General features: G+C 40.1%; 1 protein-coding gene across 21 annotated transcripts; it reads right to left on the bottom strand.

Annotated features, from left to right (window-relative positions):
* Positions 1–777: 777 nt before the first annotated feature.
* On the bottom strand, positions 778–20,922 carry CCDC34 (coiled-coil domain containing 34). 21 transcript variants are annotated; one of them, XM_088668055.1, is made up of 8 exons: positions 20,769–20,922; positions 19,969–20,198; positions 15,631–15,760; positions 14,950–15,066; positions 8,248–8,406; positions 6,655–6,796; positions 4,060–4,150; positions 778–915 (listed from the first exon to the last, which is right to left on the bottom strand). In XM_088668055.1, exons 2-8 carry the CDS (start codon positions 20,181–20,183, stop codon positions 855–857), a joined length of 915 nt encoding a protein of 304 aa, XP_088524181.1. In that variant the 5' UTR covers positions 20,184–20,198; positions 20,769–20,922; the 3' UTR covers positions 778–854. The 21 variants fall into 21 exon arrangements, with proteins under 21 accessions (XP_088524181.1, XP_088524196.1, XP_088524176.1 ...); XM_088668070.1 differs by having other exon boundaries at positions 14,959–15,066; XM_088668050.1 differs by lacking the exon at positions 20,769–20,922 and adding an exon at positions 20,462–20,498.
* Between the last annotated feature and the right edge of the window lie 438 nt (positions 20,923–21,360).

Below are 21,360 nucleotides of genomic sequence, written 5' to 3'. Positions count from 1 at the left end.
CCCCTGATCTCTCCCAGAGGCTTCATATAGATGTTTAAAAGCATGGGCAAGAGGACGGAACCGAGGCACCCCACAAGTGAGAGCCCAGGGGTCTGAACAATCATCCCCCAACACCACTTTCTGAACAAGTCCCAGGAGGAAGGAGTAACTCCAGCTCCCAGCCCCTCTAGCCAGTCCAGAAGGATGTCGTGTTGATGGTATCAAAGGCCGCTGAGAGTTCCAGCAGAACTAGGAAAAAGCTTCCACCTTTGTCCCTAGCCTGCCGGAGATCATCAATGGCGGTGTCCAAATAACAATTCTGTGGGCATATACAGCAAAAATAGTGTGATAATATAACTAAGAAAGGTTTGCAGGAAAGAACCTTTGACACCAATAGCAGCATTTGAATGCAAGCTGTCCTTTTTCAGGGTATTGTAGAGCTTGCCACATGCCAGCACTCTTGTGAGTTTTTGGATGATCTAAACAGAACTTTTAAGAGACAATGGCAAATTCCACTTTATGCATAGCAGAAAATATGTCCAGAACAATCACCACATAAGGCAAGTACATGGATATTTTAGGAGGTATATTATGTGATACCACTTAATCGCACAAAACAATTACTTTGCTGTCTCCTTGGCTCGGGGAGACTTGTTCATGGCATATGAGCCATGGGGAGTGAGCAACATGAGGCGAAGACCCAGGTGCTTACTGAATCTACTTATCAGAAAAATAATGTAAACAGGTCTCTATATACAGTAGCCTATGTCTACACAACCCCATCAATGCTACCACTCACTGTAATGCTGTGCTATGCCTTCTTTTTATTTGATGCATGCTATGGTGTGGGAAGCAGAAGTTAGTGACTAACAGCCTTATTTCCGATGCACGTCTTCACTGTCCCCAAACAGGCGAACTTTGGTTGAGACTGAAACTCTGCAATTACAAAGACCAGGTAAACAATGAGCTACGAGAACCAGCGCAATGATCCCTGCTTAATATACATACTAAAAATAAGCTTTCAACAGTCATTTAAGCTAATTCCTAAAAGGCAGCCAAACACTACCCAAACAGAAGCCTTTCTCTGAATACTGGCATGATACAAATAAGAGATTACACGGCTACTTGTTTAATGGTTATCTTCTATCTCCATGATCTTGAAAATACAGTATTCCTTATGTAGATATTTGTGGAAGACTATCAGTTCAATAGTGATTTGAAAGTGAAATGGAGTAAAGGATGAAAAGTAATGCACACCCCTGCTCAGAGCGAATGTCAGCACCCAGCATCCTTGGGCAGATGCCAGGGGCCCAGCACATTATCAGGGTCCATTCTTGAAATGCCCTACCAGCCCCAGCCCCTCGCCGCCCACCCCAAAAAAGATTTCTGGCCTGGTGCCCCAAATAGTACTAGTTAAGTGTTTTCAATAATTCCTGAAAGCAGTGTTGGAAGCATTAAATGTCAGGTTGACCTAATTGATGATCACACTTTGAAGTATGTACTGCTGCCCATTGCCAGGTAAGCTTGCCAGGGTCGACTGAGAGGGGAGGCCGCCTACGAAAAAGCATTTTGCCTAGGCCTCCCTCCAAACTGGAGTAGACCCAGGACTATGATTTAAGAATTCTTTATGACTCATCTTTCTTGGAAAACAAGCATTAGAACTTGTGAACTTTTGCTGCTTATTTGGTGGGTTGCCGAATCAGAGCTATATGAACTGTAGAAGACAATGAAATGAAATAATAAATGTAAAAAAGTCATGTTTAAATTTAAAGCATTAATTTTGATGCTTATAGTACAGATTATATATTCATAACTGCAAATTGTAACTGATTTATGAACCTTTGAAATGACTGCTTAGAAAATAAATGATAAATGAAATATATTGTTGGTTAGTTTTTTAAATAGAGGTAATTTTGTGAAGTCGGATGAAATTATTTACTCTGTTTTTAAAATGGTTACTCTGACTATATTTTACAAATATTCTAGTCGTTTAGTTTTTCTATTTTTGGATATCTATAAATTTTGCATTTAGGGAAATTTTACAAGCAATGTACAACATAAAAACAAAGTACAGTGGTGCTTCATAAGACGAAAGAAATTCATTCTGCGAGTTGCTTTGTCTTGCGGTAATTTCATCTTGCGAAGTGCGGTTTGCCGCGGCAAAAAGAAAAAACCGCCGAAAACATTAGTCTTGCGAAGCACGGCCATAGAAAACTTCGTCTTGCGAGTCACCAAAGACATTGCAAAACGCTTTCGTCCTGTGAGTTTTTTGTTGCGCGAGGCATTCGTCTTGCGAGGTACCACTGTACTACAATAGCAAGTGCAAAAACATAAAAAATATACTAGTTGGTAAAAAGATTTAGATGTTTATAAACTTTGCTTTCTGGAAAATACATCTTTCTCTCCCCCCCCTTTATTAAATACAAATGAATCAAAATGAGGAATGGATCAAAATTGCAGAAATGTATGATATAAAGTTATGGCAAGTGTGTGTAATCTTTCAGCTCAAGGGCTACATTCCCTTCTGGGAGTCAAATGCCAGTGGTGCATGGGATGGAGGCAAAAGTGGACAGAGTAATAAATGTGAATTTTACCCTTGTACAGGAGGCTACTATTCTTCGCACCCACCTATCCCTCTTTATCCTCCAATCAGGTAGGCAAGAAGCATTGAGAGTTGAAGGACACACTCCTACCAAGCAAAAGTGCTTGATGGTGCAAAACAGGGCTAATGGGGGGTGTTGCTTGGGTGATTCTGAGGACCAGACAGGCCAGAAGGCTCATATTTAGCCCCCAGGCCTGAGGCTCCCCATCCCATAAGCAGGCATTACAGGTGGATTATCATCTCACATTTAAAGGAACTTTTATATTTAAAGTACTTTTTTTTTAAAAAAAAATGCTTGTCAAAACACTGCACTAAGGAAGACAAATTCAAAACTGTTAAATAAGCCACACACAGGTGGCGCTGTGGTCTAAACCACGGAGCCTAGGGCTTGATCAGAAGGTCAGCGGTTCGAATCCCCGCGACAGGGTGAGCTCCCATTGCTCAGTCCCAGCTCCTGCCAACCTAGCAGTTCGAAAACACGTCAAAGTGCAAGTAGATAAACAGGTATCGCTCTGGTGGGAAGGTAAACGTTTCCGTGCGCTGCTCTGCTTTCTCCAGAAGCGGCTTAGTCATGCTGGCCACATGACTCGGAAAAACTGCGGACAAACGTCCGATCCCTTGGCCAGTAAAGCGCCACAACCCCAGAGTCGTCTGCGACTAGACTTAACTGCCAGGGGTCCTTTACCTTTTTTTAACCATTATTTACTTATTAAAAATCCACAATGAAGTAGTTGGTATTAAAAATTCACCAGAAAAGAGCCAAGAGGAGCAGAAAATGTAGTACACTCGGGAAAGCTACAACAGTGCCACATAAAATAAATACTGTTTGATTATTCCATAGCAGGTTATAGTAGAGCAAAGCGGAGCATTTCACAAATCATTTAACAGAAGTGGTATCAGAAAGTTCCTCGACTTCACACTCTGCAAACTGGTTACGTAAGCAGAGTTAGATTAAAGCACACATAGTCCCAATGCTGTTAACAGGCCCAAATGAGCTTAAATCCAAAATCTCACTCTTAGAAAAGATGTGCCTTCTTACTCTGACATTACTATAAACTTCTAAAGCAACAATCTCAATGCTAAGCACAGGAGCACTAGAAGTTGCATCTGCAAATACAGTACCTAAAGTAGAAGAATATTAGGGAAAGGTTGAAAATAGACTTTTTATTGTTTAAAATATGGCTCACAATGCATTACACATAATACATTAAAATGACACTGATTCCTGCGTGCCTTATTTTAACGAGAAAATCAAAAACATTTGCCTACAATTAAGGATAGTTGTTCACAAAATGTTGTCAGTAATACATCATAAATTACACTATAAGGTCAAGTTAAAATAAGAATAATGAGCCCTGCACTATCTCTGGATTCTGAATGACCCAAAATAAAGACTGCTTTTGGATTTATGAAAAGGCATTGAAGGTCTGTATGTGTGCCTGGATTTAGGGCTCTTATTTTTCTTCACTGAAACATACTTCTCTTCCTTGGGAGGAGGCACATGAACTGGTTTCCAAGGGACTGGATTGTAAAAGGCTGGAGCTGGATATGTATTTCCATCTTGATTGCCTGGAATGTTTAAAGAAGCACAGTGTTTCAATCTAAACTATTAGCAACAACATTGTTTCTTAGGGTGCAATCCTATACACCTACCTATGAACAAAACCCATTGAACAAAGAAAGGCTCACCTCTGAGTAGACAAGACTGCAGGGTTAGTCATTCTCTGCTACTGCTTTACTGAAAGTGGTTCTCCAAGCACAGCAGGACCAGACACAGGGAGTGATGTCAGCATTTTATCAGGGAGACCTTGAAGCTGTCTAAAGTTCCATTGTCTCCTGATACCTCCACCCAAAGTGAGAAAGAACGCTATCTGCAGAGTTGGCTCATTCTTTCATTAGTGTCATTGAAATGCAAAATAGCTATAAACAAATAAGCCATATCCCCCCCCCCCCCCGGCTTTCAGAAGTTGCCAGCACTTTGGAAGTAGTAATTGGGTTTTTAAATGTACCATCTACCTAAGACTACAAATCCTTCCAGAAGTTATAGTCTGCATAGTTCCCGTCCTACATTAAATGAATCAGGATTTATTTTTACCTTCAGGGCTTATACTTTATATACAATTTTATAGTCTGTAACAAATAAGGAATCAGCTGGCCTGTAATGTATCCTATTTAACTTTCTACACCTGAAAGATCAACTGAGATCTCATGATACCTTACAATGGCCTTTAAGGATGTCTTTAACACATCCCTTGGGCGATTTACAGAACAATAAACACACAAATATACTTCCACTCTGTAGATCTCAGCAGTATAACGAACAGTGTCTCTGATCCTGACATCCCATGAATTTAAGAAAGTTCATGGAAGGGAATTTTGCTGTCATCACTCCCTGGACAGTAAACAGAGTGGCAAGAGGCACAGGAGGCTGCCAGTGGGAGCAGGGGGGAGTCACACAAAACTAGGTGGAGGCATCACGTGCGAGTGGAGCTTGGCTTGAGCAAGGTGCATTGCCCAATTTTAGGTGACCTCCCTCCCCAAGTGATCTATGTCATTCTCCAACTCTCCACAGAGAATTTCAGGGGCACAGGAAGAGACACAAAACTCTTCTTCTGTCAATTTCCTTCCATTCACCAGTGTGAGTATTGAATTTGCTACCCAAAATGCCAATATTAAAGGTCAGTTTATTTTCATCATTGCTTAATTTTTATCACTGTTTATCAGCAGGAATGTGGTGCCTTTGCCATAACAATCTTATTTGTCTGGAAAGAAATGTAAATACATTTCATTGGAGTGGTCAAAACAAAGTCTGGAATATGTTCTCTACTGTGAACAAAACTGGGAAGAATATTTTTAATATATTACTTAGACAAGTGATGGCAGCTGTCAGCAAGTACTGTAATGATGTTTCAACACAAAGCATGAAATAAGTATGCACCACCATCTATAATCAAACCAAGGCAAAACAGCAACTGGTTTTGTCTGGTGTGCTGTTTAGTGTTCAAAAGGAACAGCAGCCTCTCCCAGCAAATAGTTTAGGTTAACATTTTTATAAGTGCAACACATTTGGCAAATAACTATGTAAGAAATGCCGTTTAAATGACAAGAATGCTTATATTCATTATAAGTCTGTCTAGAAAAAAAAAATCAGGCCAGAAACAACAAATATGCTTTTCTGGCTGTAACAGGATGTGTTTTCTTGAAAATAGGATCAAGGGTGGGTAGGCAGGCTGGAGTCATGCACATGGTGTCAGGACAACATATTTCAACAGGGCAGAAGCCTGCATTACTTGACTCAGGATTATATCTACCCAAAGACAACTTCTACACTGCACAAAAATTAGCTCTGGGCTGATATAAGAGTGGGGCCAATTTGCTAAAACCTTCAATAGGCCTATCATGAGCTGAGGTCCAAACTTATGAGTCTGTTTCAAAGGTGGTGGCTACATTTGCCTTAAAAGGTTTGACGGTAAGGCCCAATGTTTTAGGTGCAGGCAGAAATCATAATCTTTAGTCCCCTTCAGTCATTACTCATGTGAAGAGGAAAAGTGAGTGCAAAGAAGCTATGGAACTGCTTTTTGCTCCCCTAGGCACTGCATGGCTTCTGCCAGATGCTCACAAGTTTAGCTTAAACTTCTGCAGCAAGGAGTCTTCTCTAATTGAGGAGGCTGCCATCAACTCTGGAAGATGTTAATCAGTATAAAGGCAAAATAGACATTTAATAAATATATGAATAGAAGAGCAATTCATGAAAGAATAGGCACTGCAAAGAACAAGAATGTATGTGCCAGTATATTTTACTGACCAAAATGAATGCTTTCAAAAGTAGATGATTTCCAATGATATAATCTTGAGTTATTTGGGGTGTGGAATGGGACCAAATATACACATTCCTTATGTGCGGCAACATCTACTGTTTGTGGCATGTCTGTATCCACATCTATGGCTAAGGAATTCTAGCAGATGAACATTTAAAACAAAATATTCAAAAATAAATAGTAAAAGTATCAGAAAACTGCTCCTACTACACAATTTATGAAGACTGTATTAGTCTGTCTAGTACAAATACAAACCAGTATCTTTCCCATCTGCAGAGGCACAGCCAGCTGATGCTCGGCGGGGCTTAGTTTTGGAATTTTGCAGCCATTCTTTGAACATCTGCTCTGATTTTTCTTTTTTCTCCTGTAGTTCAGCTTCCCGTTGTTTTTCTTTCTCCTACAAAAGGAAAAGACCCAATAATGCCAAACTGTCTTAATACAATTGTCTTCTTCCAGATATATTACTTCACCACTGTAACCAATTACTCTCGGTACAATCCAATTATAGTTAAGCACCTGTAAGTCCTACTGATTTGAAATTGAAAGATTTAAACTCATGTTCTAATTCCAACACTGACATAAACAATATTTTAAAGTCTCTAATTTTGGCTGGTTCATGCATTTGGTGTTTCAAAAGTTTCATGTATGTTTTCATGATTTATTTAAGTCCTACAAACAATTTGTAATATGGAGATGTTACTGACCTACCTTAAAGAACAGTTTATTTACAGTATTTAGAGGACACCCTATAACCAAGATCTCGGGAAGGCATAAATTGAGAAAGAAATCAACTTAAAATTCAATAATAAGATAGAAATATAAATACAGCTTAAAGAAATGAGTTGTAGAGTTAAAACACCTTAATGCCAAAAGAGATTAAAAGGCTTGGGAAAATAAAAATAAAAAGATTTTCACCTGGTGCCAAAATGAGAATAAACCAGGTGCCAGGTAAGCCTCTCTGGGTAGAACATCCCACATCTAGGGTGCTACCACCAAGTAGGTCCCCTCTCCCATAGCCACCTGCCACACCTCACTCAGTGGGCGCACTTGGAGAAGGATGTTTGAAGATCTCAGGGTCCAGGTAGGTATATGAGGAAAAGGACAGTCCTTCAGCTAGCTTGGTCCCAAGCCATGAAGGACCTTAAAGGTCAAAACCAACCCCTTGCATTGCGTCCAGATTACTGACATGATACATGTGTGGAAGGCTGTGAACAATCAAAAAACACTATATGAATTTTGTTATTACTATTGTTATGGAGTAACATGTTTCACAACATCACAACATCAGTCCAACAAGATATGTTGTTGGTTTAAAAATACAACTTTAAGAGAATGGTATATCTGTATATCTGCAAAATCTACAAACAACTGTTTGGTGCCAGTTGAACAAAAACACAATTCTTTTAGAAATCTTGTGACTCTTATGTAGCTGCTAATAAAAGTTATACCATGAAGGGGAGCTAGAAAATGAAGTGTGCATTTAATAAACTTGGATAAGATTGCAACATTCACAAGCTTCATTGTACCCCAGCCCCTTTTCTGAAACAAAAACTGATTACTCCTCACATTAGCATACATCTTCATCACCCATTAATTCCTCTGAAAGACATCTAAATTACAATATTGCACATGCAGTATGCCAAAAATTTCTTCATGATTCCAAGACTAACTTACTCAACAAAGCTATACAGATAAATTCATCAAGTAAGCCAAGCTGCATAGTAGATAAGACAAAAATCCTCAAAACAGGAACTCATTCCAGATGAGAACGATGTGTGGGTTACACCTCTAAAAGCAACCAAAACCAGGTCAGCATCTCTTCAAATGAAAAACTGGGATAAAAGATACCTTCTCTTCCTTCTTCTTCTGACCATCTTCCATTTTCTTTTTCTTTAGCCATTCTTGATACATCTCTTGTGACTTTTCCTTTGATTGTGCTCTCTCAAGTTCTTTGGCTGCTTTTTCTGCCATCTCTTTGCTGAGCTTAAGCTCCCTTTCCCGTTTTTCCTATAGATAAGGGAAAATATTTAAGAGACAGCAGTAATAACAACTCCTACAAAAAGATGACTAGACTAGAACCCTTCTCCCTCATATCCTTGTTCTCTATTTGCAATTTTTTTCTTGTATGATAAGTATTTATGGGCATCCTGACCTACTGAAGTGGTAAAACCCAGATAAAGGTAATTGATTGATGTATTCACTGGTCCAGATAGGTGCAGCACTTTTGTGTCTTCTGTAATTCTTCTTGCCGCATTCAGCTCAAATGTGAATAGCCCCTGGTATCTGGAAACACTGTGCTTTCCCATTGTACTGACACTACTGAGTCATATGAATGTTGCACAGGTGGTATGAAAGTCTTGATGTGATTACTCAAGTTGGTGGTTTCTTTGTGTTTGTGTTGTTGTTTTCTGTGGGTTTTTTTGTTTTTGTTTTTTACAGTGAAAGAGATATGACCAGTTTGTAGATGGTTATCCAGATGAAGAGATGTGTTACCTGCAGCTAGGCCAAGCACAGACAGCTACAGATAACTCCATGCAGCAACCTCTGGACACTATAAACAAAAGGACCAGTTAAATAATGGAAAGCTCTAGCTGCCTTTGACAATCTTCAATAAAAGTGTAAGTAATTTTTTTATGCTGTATTTATGTTCCCTGTTAATTAATAAACTGGTTTGTGAAATAAGCATTTGTCAATGTACTCGTGCTTCATGAAAGAGACCGCCTAGATTGCTTGGCTTCACATTTTCTTGGAAAAGGGCCTTATGCCCAGATTAGCCAAGGGGAACCCAGAACACAGGCTGGAACATAAAAGGGTGTGTCAGGCCCTAAATCAAGTTCTTCCCACTGCTCAGGCTTGTTTCAGAGTGACTGGCATGAAGACCCTGGTTCAATTCTGCCTATTTATTTCTATGATTAATATCATATTATATGTTGTTTAAAGTTTTATTTGTTCCACATTTTAATAGTTAAGAGAAAAAAACATCTTGCATAGACAGTCCATTACCTCAGTGAGTTTTGGTCCTGATAAAAAGAGCTAGAAAGCCACATATTTGTCATGTCTACACTTCAAAATACATATGTGTTTCAGTCTGCTTCTCAGAAAAAAATGCTTTGATCTTGCCTTCATTAGTGATACGATCTATTCTTTAAATTACTGGTGAGTTTATATACCCTTTAATCCATTGACAATCACAGAGTTCTGTCAAATTAATTCTAAAAATAGCAGTTATTCTTAGGATGAAAGACTTCAGTTTCCACTACCCCACCCAAGAACATTATTAGAGATAATACAAACAAATGAAGCTTGCAGGCATAACCCATTTCAACTTTATTTCAATCAAAAACCTACGGTAAAAGGAATATAGGGATGACACAATACCTCTACAATACCTTCTACTCTTTACAAACATTCATTACTGCAAACAGTGACACTTGCAAACAGCAGCAATGCATCCATATACCAGACTATCCCTGCTGCCCATTAGGTTGTGAGGGGGGCACAACTGGAAGGCACAGCCTATGCAGTATACTTGTGGTCACAATTTACCTGAACAAGAACACTCCAAGAGACAAGCACAAGCTGATGACCCTATTTTAAACCATTTATAGCACAGAATTCATTGGCACAGGATGCAGCAATGGTTACTAACTCAAAAAGAGGATTAAGCACATTTATAGGGGATAAGGCTATCAACAGCTACTAGCCATGATGGCTATCTTAATTCTGGTTTCAGAGGCAAAATGCCACAGACTACCAGTGACTGGATGGGGTTGCTGTACTCCTGTGGGTCTCCAGTAGGCATCAGGTTGATGGTTGTGACAATATAATGCTGGATTAGATGGGCCTTTGCCCTAATCCATCATAATCACCACCTCCATCAGCACCACAATAATTCTCTTCCTCCTTTATTACATTTGTTAGTCACTTTGTGCAAAAAAGAAGTTTAAAGCAACATAAACAATTAAAAACCATAAGATGTAAAAAAAAGTATAATACAAAATATCTAAAATTCTCATCCAGCAACGCAATAAAAAGGTAAAGTCTTACCCTGCTTTATATTCTTCATGTGGGACTACCTTTGAAGGTGACCTGGAAACTACAACTAATCCAGAATGCGGAAGCTAGACTGGTGACTGGGAGCGGCCACCAAGACCACATAACACTGGTCTTGAAAGACCTACATTGGCTCCCAGTACATTTCCGGGCACAATTCAAAGTGTTGGTGCTGACCTTTAAAGCCCTAAACAGCCCAGTCCAGTATACTTGAAGGAGTGTCTCCATCCCCATCATTCTGCCCGGACACTGAGGTCCAGCGCCAAGGGCCTTCTGGCGGTTCCTTCGCTGCGAGAAGCGAAGTTACAGGGAACCAGGCAGAGGGCCTTCTCAGTAGTGGCACCCATGCTGTGGAATGCCCTCCCACCAGATGTCAAAGAGAAAAACAACTACCAGACTTTTAGAAGACACCCGAAGGCAGCCCTGTTTAGGGAAGCTTTTAATGTTTGACGGACAATTGTATTTTAATATTTTGTTGGAAGCCGCCCATAGTGGCTGGGGAAACCCAGCCAGATGGGTGGGGTATAAATAATAATTATTATTATTATTATTATTATTATTATTATTATTATTATTATGAATGAGCTACTGATTCTAGTAAATGAAAATGCATGGAATAGCATCCATATAAGTAAGAATTAATTAGTGGGCTGGGTCCACTATCACTTGGGACTTGGATACTTGAGGGAACTGTCTTCTCTGATAGAAATATCTTCCTTGGAGTCCCTCCTTTGAAATGCTCCACCATCTAAAGTGACATGGGTGACTGCAGAAAAAGAGGATCTTTGGGGCTGTGGTATCTTGCTTGTGAAACCTGTCTCCACAGGCAGGCTCACTTGATACCTACACTAATGTATTTTAGAATCCAAGCAAAGACAATACAAGGCTCCGTGTTTTTACCTTCTGATATATCTACCCTCCCCCTAATTTAAAATATTAGTAACCAGCTTTTCATTACAAAAAATGAATGAATCATGAAATGGGGTACAATCACAAGGCATAAAACCAAATACACAAGAACTATCAAAATAAAATATCAGTAAAACAAAACCTAATACTAGAAATGACCACCCAAAGACCTGGAATCATAGAAATGAGTTTCTGGCGCCAGTTAAAGACCTAAGAGTCCTTGTATTTTAGAGCTCACTTATTTTAAACTGCCCTGGAAATTCTGAACTGAAGTGTGGTATAAAAATTACCGGTATTAAAATAAATTTAAAAATTAATGATTCCAGGTGGTACAGAATGCAACAGCTTGCCTTCCAAATAGGTATTATCTAAAAGAATGACACACAAATATATCTTTTTAAAGAAATCCTTAACTTTGGTCTGCTTGTGGGCTTTCTGGAGAAATTGGGTTGGCTGCTGTGGAAAGCAGAATGTTGGTCTGGATGGATCTTTGGTTTATCCAGTAGGGTTTTTATGTTCTTATGTTTATTTGTGTGTGTTTGTTTTAACAATTAGCACATGTCCACACACAGAAGTATATGTGTAATTTGGGGATCCCCATTCTGTTTCTATTAATTACTCCAATACCCAGCACTGTGCTGATAATGTTTATAATATGTTCATATGAAATAGTTAAATGTATAAGACTGAAACATGGCTTTGTGTCCAAATATGCAGTTGAGAGATAATATTAGAATTGTACTTGAATTCATAATTTACCAATCTCATGTTTTAAAAACAGTTCTCTTTTCCCAGGCCTTTGGCTAATTAAACAATCTATGGCTTTTTTTAAAAAGGGTGGGTGGGTCATTTATTGTTTTTGTTTGTTATTATTGTATGTATTTTTATATTGTAAACACCCTGTGATCCTTGGATGAAGGGTGGTATAGAAATTTAATAAATAAGGAAAATAATAAAAAGATCAGATTAATAAACAGTAATGATTCCATTGACTTACACATTACTGTTTTAAATGCTGGAGAGGAATGACACCATGTACACTACTCCGAGTTCTCAGAGAGGTGGGTTATATTATAAATGAAAGTAGTTTGGGCCCAAGATATTCAAGACTGAGCAGACCATATTAAGATTCTTCTCTTAAGAAAAACCTTTACAAAACTTACTCCACCCTCTAATGTGATTTGAAGCAATGCATAAACCAAATACCTTGTCATTATCCCTTTTCTATAATCCTGCTAACCATTTTGCTTGGCATTTATTCAGATGTCATTCTATGTCATGAGGAAATTCTAATTCATTCAGCTGTCCTTCCCTGTTTGAACACGCACTGTACACCTCGTCTGCTAGTATCAGCTTCTCCAACTTGACAATAATTAAATCAGGGCTTGAAGTGTTTATACTACTATGGTTTAAACAGATGTCACTGTTCTATGATGCTAGTAAGTACATGTAAGAACATATGAAGAGTTTGTGGCAAAAAATATCTAGTGCAGTATCCTGTTCTCAAAGTGGCCAACCAGATGCCAATGTGAAGCCCACAAGCAGGACTGGAGCACAAGAGCAACCTCCTGTGGTTTCCAGCAACTAGTATGCAGATCTGCTGGGATCTGCTGTAGCAGTGATCCAATCACATGCCATTAGTGAATCATTGTAAAGGAGTACCACATGCAACCCTAAAGAAGCAGTGGTTACTTTCCACGTCACTGTCAACCTCCTCTGTGAGCTGGTGATGGCAGCTTAGGTAAAGGCAAAGGTACCCCTGACCATTAGGTCCAGTCGCGACCGACTCTGGGGTTGTGCCTCTCATGTTATTGGCCGAGGGAGCCGGTGTACAGCTTCCAGGTCATGTGGCCAGCATGACTAAGCCGCTTCTGGCGAACCAGAGCAGCACATGGAAATGCCGTTTACCTTCCCGCTGTAGCGGTACCTATTTATCTACTTGCACTTTGACATGCTTTCGAACTGCTAGGTTGGTAGGAGCTGGGACCGAGCAACGGGAGCTCACCCTGTCACGGGGATTTGAACCACTAACCTTCTGATTGGCAAGCCCTAGGCTCTGTGGTTTAACCCACAGCACTTAGGAAGCAATTAAATTGGTGCACCTATTCATAAGGTGCTTCTTTACAAACATTTCTATACTTGTGCTGCTGTAGGTATTATTACTGATTTATTATTTAAATGTATATCCCACATTTCCACACAATGTTGCCTGAAAAGCCTAGCCACCGAGATAAAATACAACATGCAAAGAGTATATTAACCTAAGCTCAACTACTTTCAAACTGAACTAATTTTTTACATTGCAACAGGGGACTTTACCCTGTAAGAGTTAACATTTTTCACCTGGTCAGTCTAACTGATTCTAGTCTCAAACTACCACACTTTGCTTCAAAGGGCAAGCGTATAATCTTTTAAAATAATTTTGTGCCAATTTTTTTGTGTTCTTGCATACGGTGAGGAAGTGGAGGACTGAAAGGACAAATGTTCCTTTAGCTCTGCATATCTATAGAATCACGTATGCACTAAAATAAGGTTTGTGACCTGGTGAGCCCATCCACATAAAATATGTCTATTTAGTATTAGCATACATATTCTCAAAACCAGTATGCTTTTAATCTGTTTTGAATATCTACAGTAAGACTACTCTGAATCTCAACCAGACACAATACCAGTCTAATATAACTTTTCATTATTCAAAAGGAGGTATGGAGTGGAACCGACAAACTGGTTTTGAAGCAGACTCACCTGATGTGAACCACCTGGACCAATAAGCAGACTGGATTTGGAGTCCACTTTGGAATCAACATTACTACAGGTTCCACAACAAGATGGGTCTGAGGGCTGCTTCCGAGCCTATTTTCATTTTTTAATGGTAATTCCAGCCACCTGAACAGCATCTGGAACATGAGCATCCTCTCTTGCTGTTGCGCACTGCAAATGGCAAAACTGGGAGTCATCACAATTTATGGCATGCCATCACTCTCAGGGAGACTGTATAAATAATGGTTTCCCTACTTGGAATTACCTTTAAAATTGAAAACAGACTCAGAGGTAGCCCCTGGACCATCCTATGAGTAGTTTTGTTTTCTGTATAGAAAGAGGATGGAGTAGACTTAAGTCTGCTTCCATGCTGAAAGTGGACAGAATGGAATAGGACTCATGTGCCTACTGATATTAAAAAGAAGAAAACTAGGCTAGAAGAAAACTAAGGCTACTGTCCTCAACCCAGTCTTGGGAATTAGTGCCATTTAATGGAACTTTCTTTTGAATAAGCATTTATAGGATTGCTCAGATATTCTGCCATTTAATAAACTCGTATTATTTACTGCCACTGACATTATAGGTATCAAACTTTAAGCACAGACCCCTGGAGACTAAGTAAGTGAATCATTCCTGCTGAACTATGAAAAAAATGTGGAAAAAAATGTGGAAAAAAATAACTGTATTAGCATGAAATCCAACACTGTTTATGATAGCTTGGTAATTGATGTTATTCCTAGACCAGGCCAAGTACACATAAAAAGGAAATAACTGGCCATGTGAAAAATGTAATACATTACTTAAGAAAAAACCTATGGAATTCTTCACCCTTTTCACCTCTTCATTTTTTTTCTGGACCCACTCTTTGTGTTTCTCTTCAGCCAGCATTTTTTTCCTTTCACGTTCCTGTTTTTCCCTCCTTTTCTCCTTTTCCTTATTCACCTCCTATAACAGCAACAACACATTATTATTATTATTATTATTATTATTACTACTACTACTATTACGGTACTATTATTATTATTCCGCCCATCTGACTGGGTAGCTTCCAATAAATTAAAACATCAAGCACAGTAAAACATCAAACAGCCCTTCTCCATACAGGGCTGCCTTCAGGTGTCTTGTAAAAGTCAGATAGTTGTTTATTTCCTTGACATCTGATGGCAGGGGATTCCACAGGGGGAACAATGGGGGTGGAGACACTTTTTAATGTATAAAGGGCCGAAGTCGTCTTTAACAGCGGTATTTCTGATGGGGGACATGTTGTGCTTTTTCTGAGTAGTTTGTCCATCATTGGACCCCACCCCGCAATCAGTTCTCAGCTGTGGCTCCTAGAAGCTGTCAGCATGTGACAGTGGCGACACCCAGTGAATGGCTTCAGTTAGCAATATATTGAGCAATATAAATCATCCAAATCTGTTTTTCAAAAATAATAGGGGAAATGTACATTTTGGTGCCTGGCAATCTGCTGTCAAATGTAAATAAAATTATATTAAGTACTGTATTCACCCTTATAGCTTGTTCTTGTTGTCGAGCACGCAGCTCTTTCTCTTTGGAAAGGAACCACTCTTCCCATGGCGAGAGATTTTCTTCCACAACTGGCCGATTTTTCCTTTTTGTATCTTTAAAATGTTCTGCACTGTGAAGTGACAGGTACAAAATTAGACAGTTTTATGGCAATGCCATTTTCTAGCTAATGTTATTATAAAGATGTATTATTATGTACATCTTCCTCTTTTGTATGCTTGGAAGCAATTCCAAAAACTGACAAACTATTTTTAAAATTCATTGAAGTACAAGGACCAAAGTATAGTATTTAAGATATTTTTATAGCGTCCTTCAATAAAAATGCCTGACAGTTTATATTTAAAAACACAAAAACAGTTAACCTACAAACTACAGTAGCACCTTGGCTTATGTTACCCTCAGGTAACTAAACTTCAGGTTGCGAAAGCGGCAAACCCAGAAGTATTTTACCGGGTTTTGCCGCACTCGTATGCGCATAAGTGGTCCTCCGGTTGCGAAAACCTCGGGATCCGGCTGGACCTCTGGAAGAGATCCTGTCTGCAACCAGAGGTACCACTGTATTCCAACAATGGAAAAACAGTAGAATTAAAAGGTAGCAATATATTAAAAGCCAAGTATAAGACATCAGAAGGACTATGGTTTTGACTAGAAGATTTAGAAAAATAAAAGGACTTTGGCCTCATGCTGAAATGACAAAGAAGCAGGCACTAGGTGAGCTTCTTTGAGGAGACCATTAGATTATGGACCCACTACAAAGAAGACAATCTCCTGATAGCCATACATCACCATGCCTCAGGCAGCTGGACACTGACAAAATACCATCTACTGAAGAAGTAAACAGTCCCACATGGAGACAATATAGTTTTCAATCAGTCTGATCCTAAGTTGTGAAGAGCTTCAAAAGTTAAGACGAGTACCAAAAACTGGGCCCAGATATGGACCAGTAAACAATACCTGATTAATACTTGCCTACAAGTATCATAACACAAAGACTCAGTTAATAATCTAAATACAACATTCCGAACTTGTACTAACTACAGTTTCCAAACCATTGTCAAGGGCAGCACCTAGAGTGTACAGTTTAACATTATTTTAACTATATCAATATTATTCTTAGTTAAAAGCATGTTTATGATGCACAATAACAAAGCTCTGTAAATGGCATACAATAATATTAAAGTACAAAATAAAACCATAAAACCAAAGTAAAATACAGTATGGAAATGCAACTAGGTTTAAGCAGTGTCTTGACTTTTATATTAAAGGCAACAATTAGAGGCTGGGGAGGAGCAAAATGGGAAGGTGGAAAGAAAGACACTGCTTAATCCTCTCTGCTGTGTTTAAAATCCTCTCCCCAAGGGGAGAAAAGCAGCTAGAGAACAACTTGAGCAGTAAGAAGGGAAATATATTCCTTTATTGAAACTTGTAATCACAGAGCCTCGTTTCACTTATACAAAGAGACTGAAATTGACTTGCATAGTTGTTAAGGTGTAGCTTGAACCTAAGAAGCTATTTGACACTGGTAGGCACAGTGATAGAAGACTATCAAAAGCAGCACACAAAAAATGCATTTCAGGACTGCAACCTGTTCACTAAACCAGATAATTAACCATTAAGACCTTGGGATAGGTGGGAATCAGATATCATGAAATAATTACATTTATGGTATAATCTCACATATAAATAGACTTGAAATTTATGAATATATTTCTTAAATAACTAAATTCAGTTTTATGTGACACACACACAAAATACTCAGGATTATCTGAGCTATAACGTACTAACTGGGGGCTTTATGACATAGCAAGATAGGCCATGTCTACATAATGCATTATTGCTTGGCAAGGTTTCGACATAAAAATGTTACTGAAAGTCACTGGGCTCTTTTTTAAATAGGCAGTGTATTCATATTCCTGTGTTTTCTAAAAGAGCCACAATTTATGAATTTATTTTTCAAATCTTAATTTATTTAATAATTAGTCAACTAGACAAACTACTTAATGAGTATACAAATCAGCAGCATATTGTATTACCCATTTAATATGCACTGTACACTGAACCAATATTTCAAAAGTATGAGAAACATGTTGAAGATCAAAGCTATTCTGTGTTGAAGATCAAAGCTATTACTTCTGCTATAAACCTGCCATAGAAAATAGAATACTCTCACTAATACCCGGACAAAGATTCATTTTGACACTTTCTAATACCAATATACTAGAAGAGTTAAAAGAAATATTTACTATCTTAGCTTAGCTTTTAAGTAGAAAAAAATGAGGCACTGGTGTCTCATAGCATTTTTAAATTTTAAAAGATCTTAGTCCAGGGGTAGGCAACCTAAGGCCCGTGGGCTGTATGCGGGCCAATCGGCTTCTCAATCCGGCCCGCGGACGGTCCGGGAACCAGCATGTTTTTACATGAGTAGAATGTGTGCTTTTATTTAAAATGCATCTCTGGGTTATTTGTGGGGCATAGAAATTTGTTCATTTTTTTTCCAAAATATAGTCCAGCCCACCACATGATCTGAGGGATGGTGGACCGGCCCACGGCTGAAAAAGGTTGCTGGCCCCTGTCTTAGTCCATCTTTCCCTGAGATTACTTCTGAGCAAATGTGCTTAGGCGTATGGTGTTAATATGGAATGGAACTTAGACCAGGAACACTCAAAGATATCTTTAGCAATATTTCCTACAGGGAAGAATAGGAGAAAAAAATACTAAATATTACTAATTGCAGGTGACATACTAGCTAGGTGTTTTAATCTGGTTTTATCTTATTGCTGATTTTAATCATCCTTTGAATATTTTAAATACTTATTTTTACTGATACTTTTATTGTTTTTGTCATCTCAAGTTTCATTACAATCAAGTGGTACATAAATGTTGGAAAATAAATTAAAATAGATGCCAGGTTCACTATGTCTTCATGCCAGCCTTGAAGGGAGGTCTTGTTGCTTTCTATTATTTTAATACTCAGGCTTTCTGTGGCTTAATAAGAGCACAAACAGGGATATAACCAAAAGCATACTGAACAAAACTATCCACGTTTAATTTACCGGTATATGCATTTATCTGTGACAGTATTTTCTTTGCTGTTCTACAATTCTTGACTAGTTATGCTCATAACAGCCTCCTGAAGTTGATTAGGATGAGAGATTACAACTTGCCTAAATTCAAGTGAACTTTACATTTGCACCTGGTTATGAATGCTCAAGTATTAAACAAATACACCACTTGTCAAATGTGAAGGGCATGAATGCATCAAAACTGGTGCATATTCCTTACTCAGAAGACTGAATCCTTTTTCAGTTACTGCTTCTTATAATTTTAAAGTAATAGGCACCTCTCAAATTTTAGGAGAGGTCCATAAGAACAGGAAGAAGCATGGGCTTGAATTTAAGTCTCAGCAATCCAAATCTACTTCTACTCACACATGCTTTCTCACAGTCTACATCTGTTTCAGGCTGCTTTCCTTATTGTTATAACAACCAGGGAAGTATGTGCTAACACTAATACAACAATTTCAAGCACAACTATCATATACATAATGTATTTTTATGTAGAATGTAGTATGCAACATCTATGTAAATATGTATTATATTGTAGTATCTCAGTTTCATTGCTGCACAGATTGCATTTGCTGTTTAGTAAACACACAGGGACTGTCTTCGGTATTAAGCAATAAGTACAGCAGACCCCAAGGAGACTCTTGAGAGTCCCATGGACTGCAAGAAGATCAAAACTATCCATTCTTAAGGAAATGAGCCCCGAGTGCTCACTGGAAGGACAGATCCTGAAGCTGAGGCTCCAATACTTTGGCCACCTCATGAGATGAGAAGACTCCCTGGAAAAGACCCTGATGCTGGGAAAGATGGAGGGCCCAAGGAGAAGGGGACGACAGAGTACGAGATGGTTGGACAGTGTTCTCGAAGCTACTAACATGAGTTTGACCAAACTGCGGGAGACAATGGAAGACAGGAGTGCCTGGTGTGCTCTGGCCATTGGGGTCACAAAGAGTTGGACACGACTAAACAACAACAGCAGCAGACCCGTGCCTTACGCGGGGGTTATGTTTTAACAATAGTGCATAAAGCGAAAATCAATATAGTCAAAACGCATTGGGTGCAATAGCAGGTGGGACTGCCAAATTTTCCCCGGCAGCCGCCCCCTTTCTATTTTGTTCCTCAAGCGCCTACAGCTGAAACACAAGCGAAACGCGTGTAAGTTGCAGGGCTACTGTATGTAAACATATTGAGCAACAAGAATAATCCAAGGCCACTTGAGCAGGGCCTAAGAGCTGCATCACGGTGGGCGACACGTTACCTATGTTGTTTAATCCTTTGAGGGATGCCTGACCCCCTGCTAGCTGATGTTGTCTCTTCCTCCTGCCTCACGAGGTGGAAACCTCGGTGGAAACTCGGAGAGATCAGGGAGAAAGAGGAAGACTTGCCGGCCCCCTCGTCGTCGGAGCTAGCAGGGGAGGGTGGGGTGGAATAGGCTGCTCCCCGCCTTCTACTTGGGGGCACGGAGGTGGGCATAGCGCTGACACGGACCTGCAAGGAAGGAACGTGAGAATGAGCGGCGGGCATTTCTCATAGACCGCCTTCCGCACCTGAGGGAGGTCCGGACTCAACCTCTTTGTTCCCACCGCCTCAGGGACCAACTACTAGGCCTTGCTCGGCCCGCCCTTCATCCCTCCGAGGCCCCCCGGCCTTTGGCCGCACCCGCGGCTCCCCCAAGGCGCCGCCGCCGCCGCCGCTGCGCTCCCTCCCCAACCGCCCCAAGGACAGCGACGCAGGGAGAGCGGCCGTTCTACCTGAGGCCGCCGCTTTGAAACTCGCAGCGCCTGCTCTGCTCCCAGTGGTCCCCGCGGCGCGGCCCGCGCCGCCAAAATCACTACGCGCAACGGGCGCCATGGCAACGGCGACGCCGGCGGCCTGCTTGCCCGCCTTGAGGGCCTTTTTCGGCGCTCTGTTGTCCTCAGAGAGAGAGGGGAGTCGAACCCGGCTACTCCTCCCGCGTTTCCTCTTCCCCTTTCGCTTTCCCGAAATTACTAAAACAAAACGAAACACAAAAACGGCCTCCCCTCCACAGCCCCGCCCCACGTCGTTTGATTGAATTACCTCAACAATGCCCGCCGCCTCCGTCACTATAGTTTGTTCCTTCAGAAACGCCCCCGCCCTCAGCCACGCGCGGGCCTGGTGTCGGCGAGGGCCCGGCCTCGACCCGAGCAGCTCTTTTTAGTAGGAGGGCTGAGGGTTCGGAGTATGCGGAACCAAAAGCAGCGCGTGTCGGGCTGCCTCCTGTCCCGGTGGACAAGCCACCAGCAGCGCATTAAAGTGATTAAGCTTATTTACTATAAACTAAACAAGCTATAGCTTAGGGCCCCACTCTCTTGGGGGCCCTCAGAAAATGTAAAGGGAAAAACAGACTGGTCGTACGTTTTCAAAATGTAAGATAAAAAACAAATAGAATAAAACCTACATACAGCAAGTGTTTTGTGTTGTGTTGTGTTGTGTAGGCTCCTGTTTGTTATGTGCAAATGGCATATATTCAACACAAAAAACAGCGACAATTTGTTGTTGACAAACGACAGCTGGACATATATACAGGGCCCCATTACTTTCAGTAGCTTAGGGTAAGGTTACCAGATTTTTTCAATGAATCCGGGGACACTTTTCAACTTCAGTGGATTTTGTATGGGGACTGATCCCT

This window comes from Zootoca vivipara, chromosome 1, assembly GCF_965207765.1.
Source record: "Zootoca vivipara chromosome 1, rZooViv2.hap1.1, whole genome shotgun sequence".
NCBI lineage: Eukaryota > Metazoa > Chordata > Lepidosauria > Squamata > Lacertidae > Zootoca > Zootoca vivipara.
The sequence above is the reverse complement of the archived record's forward strand: the minus strand, read 5'-3'. Positions and strand labels throughout refer to the sequence as shown.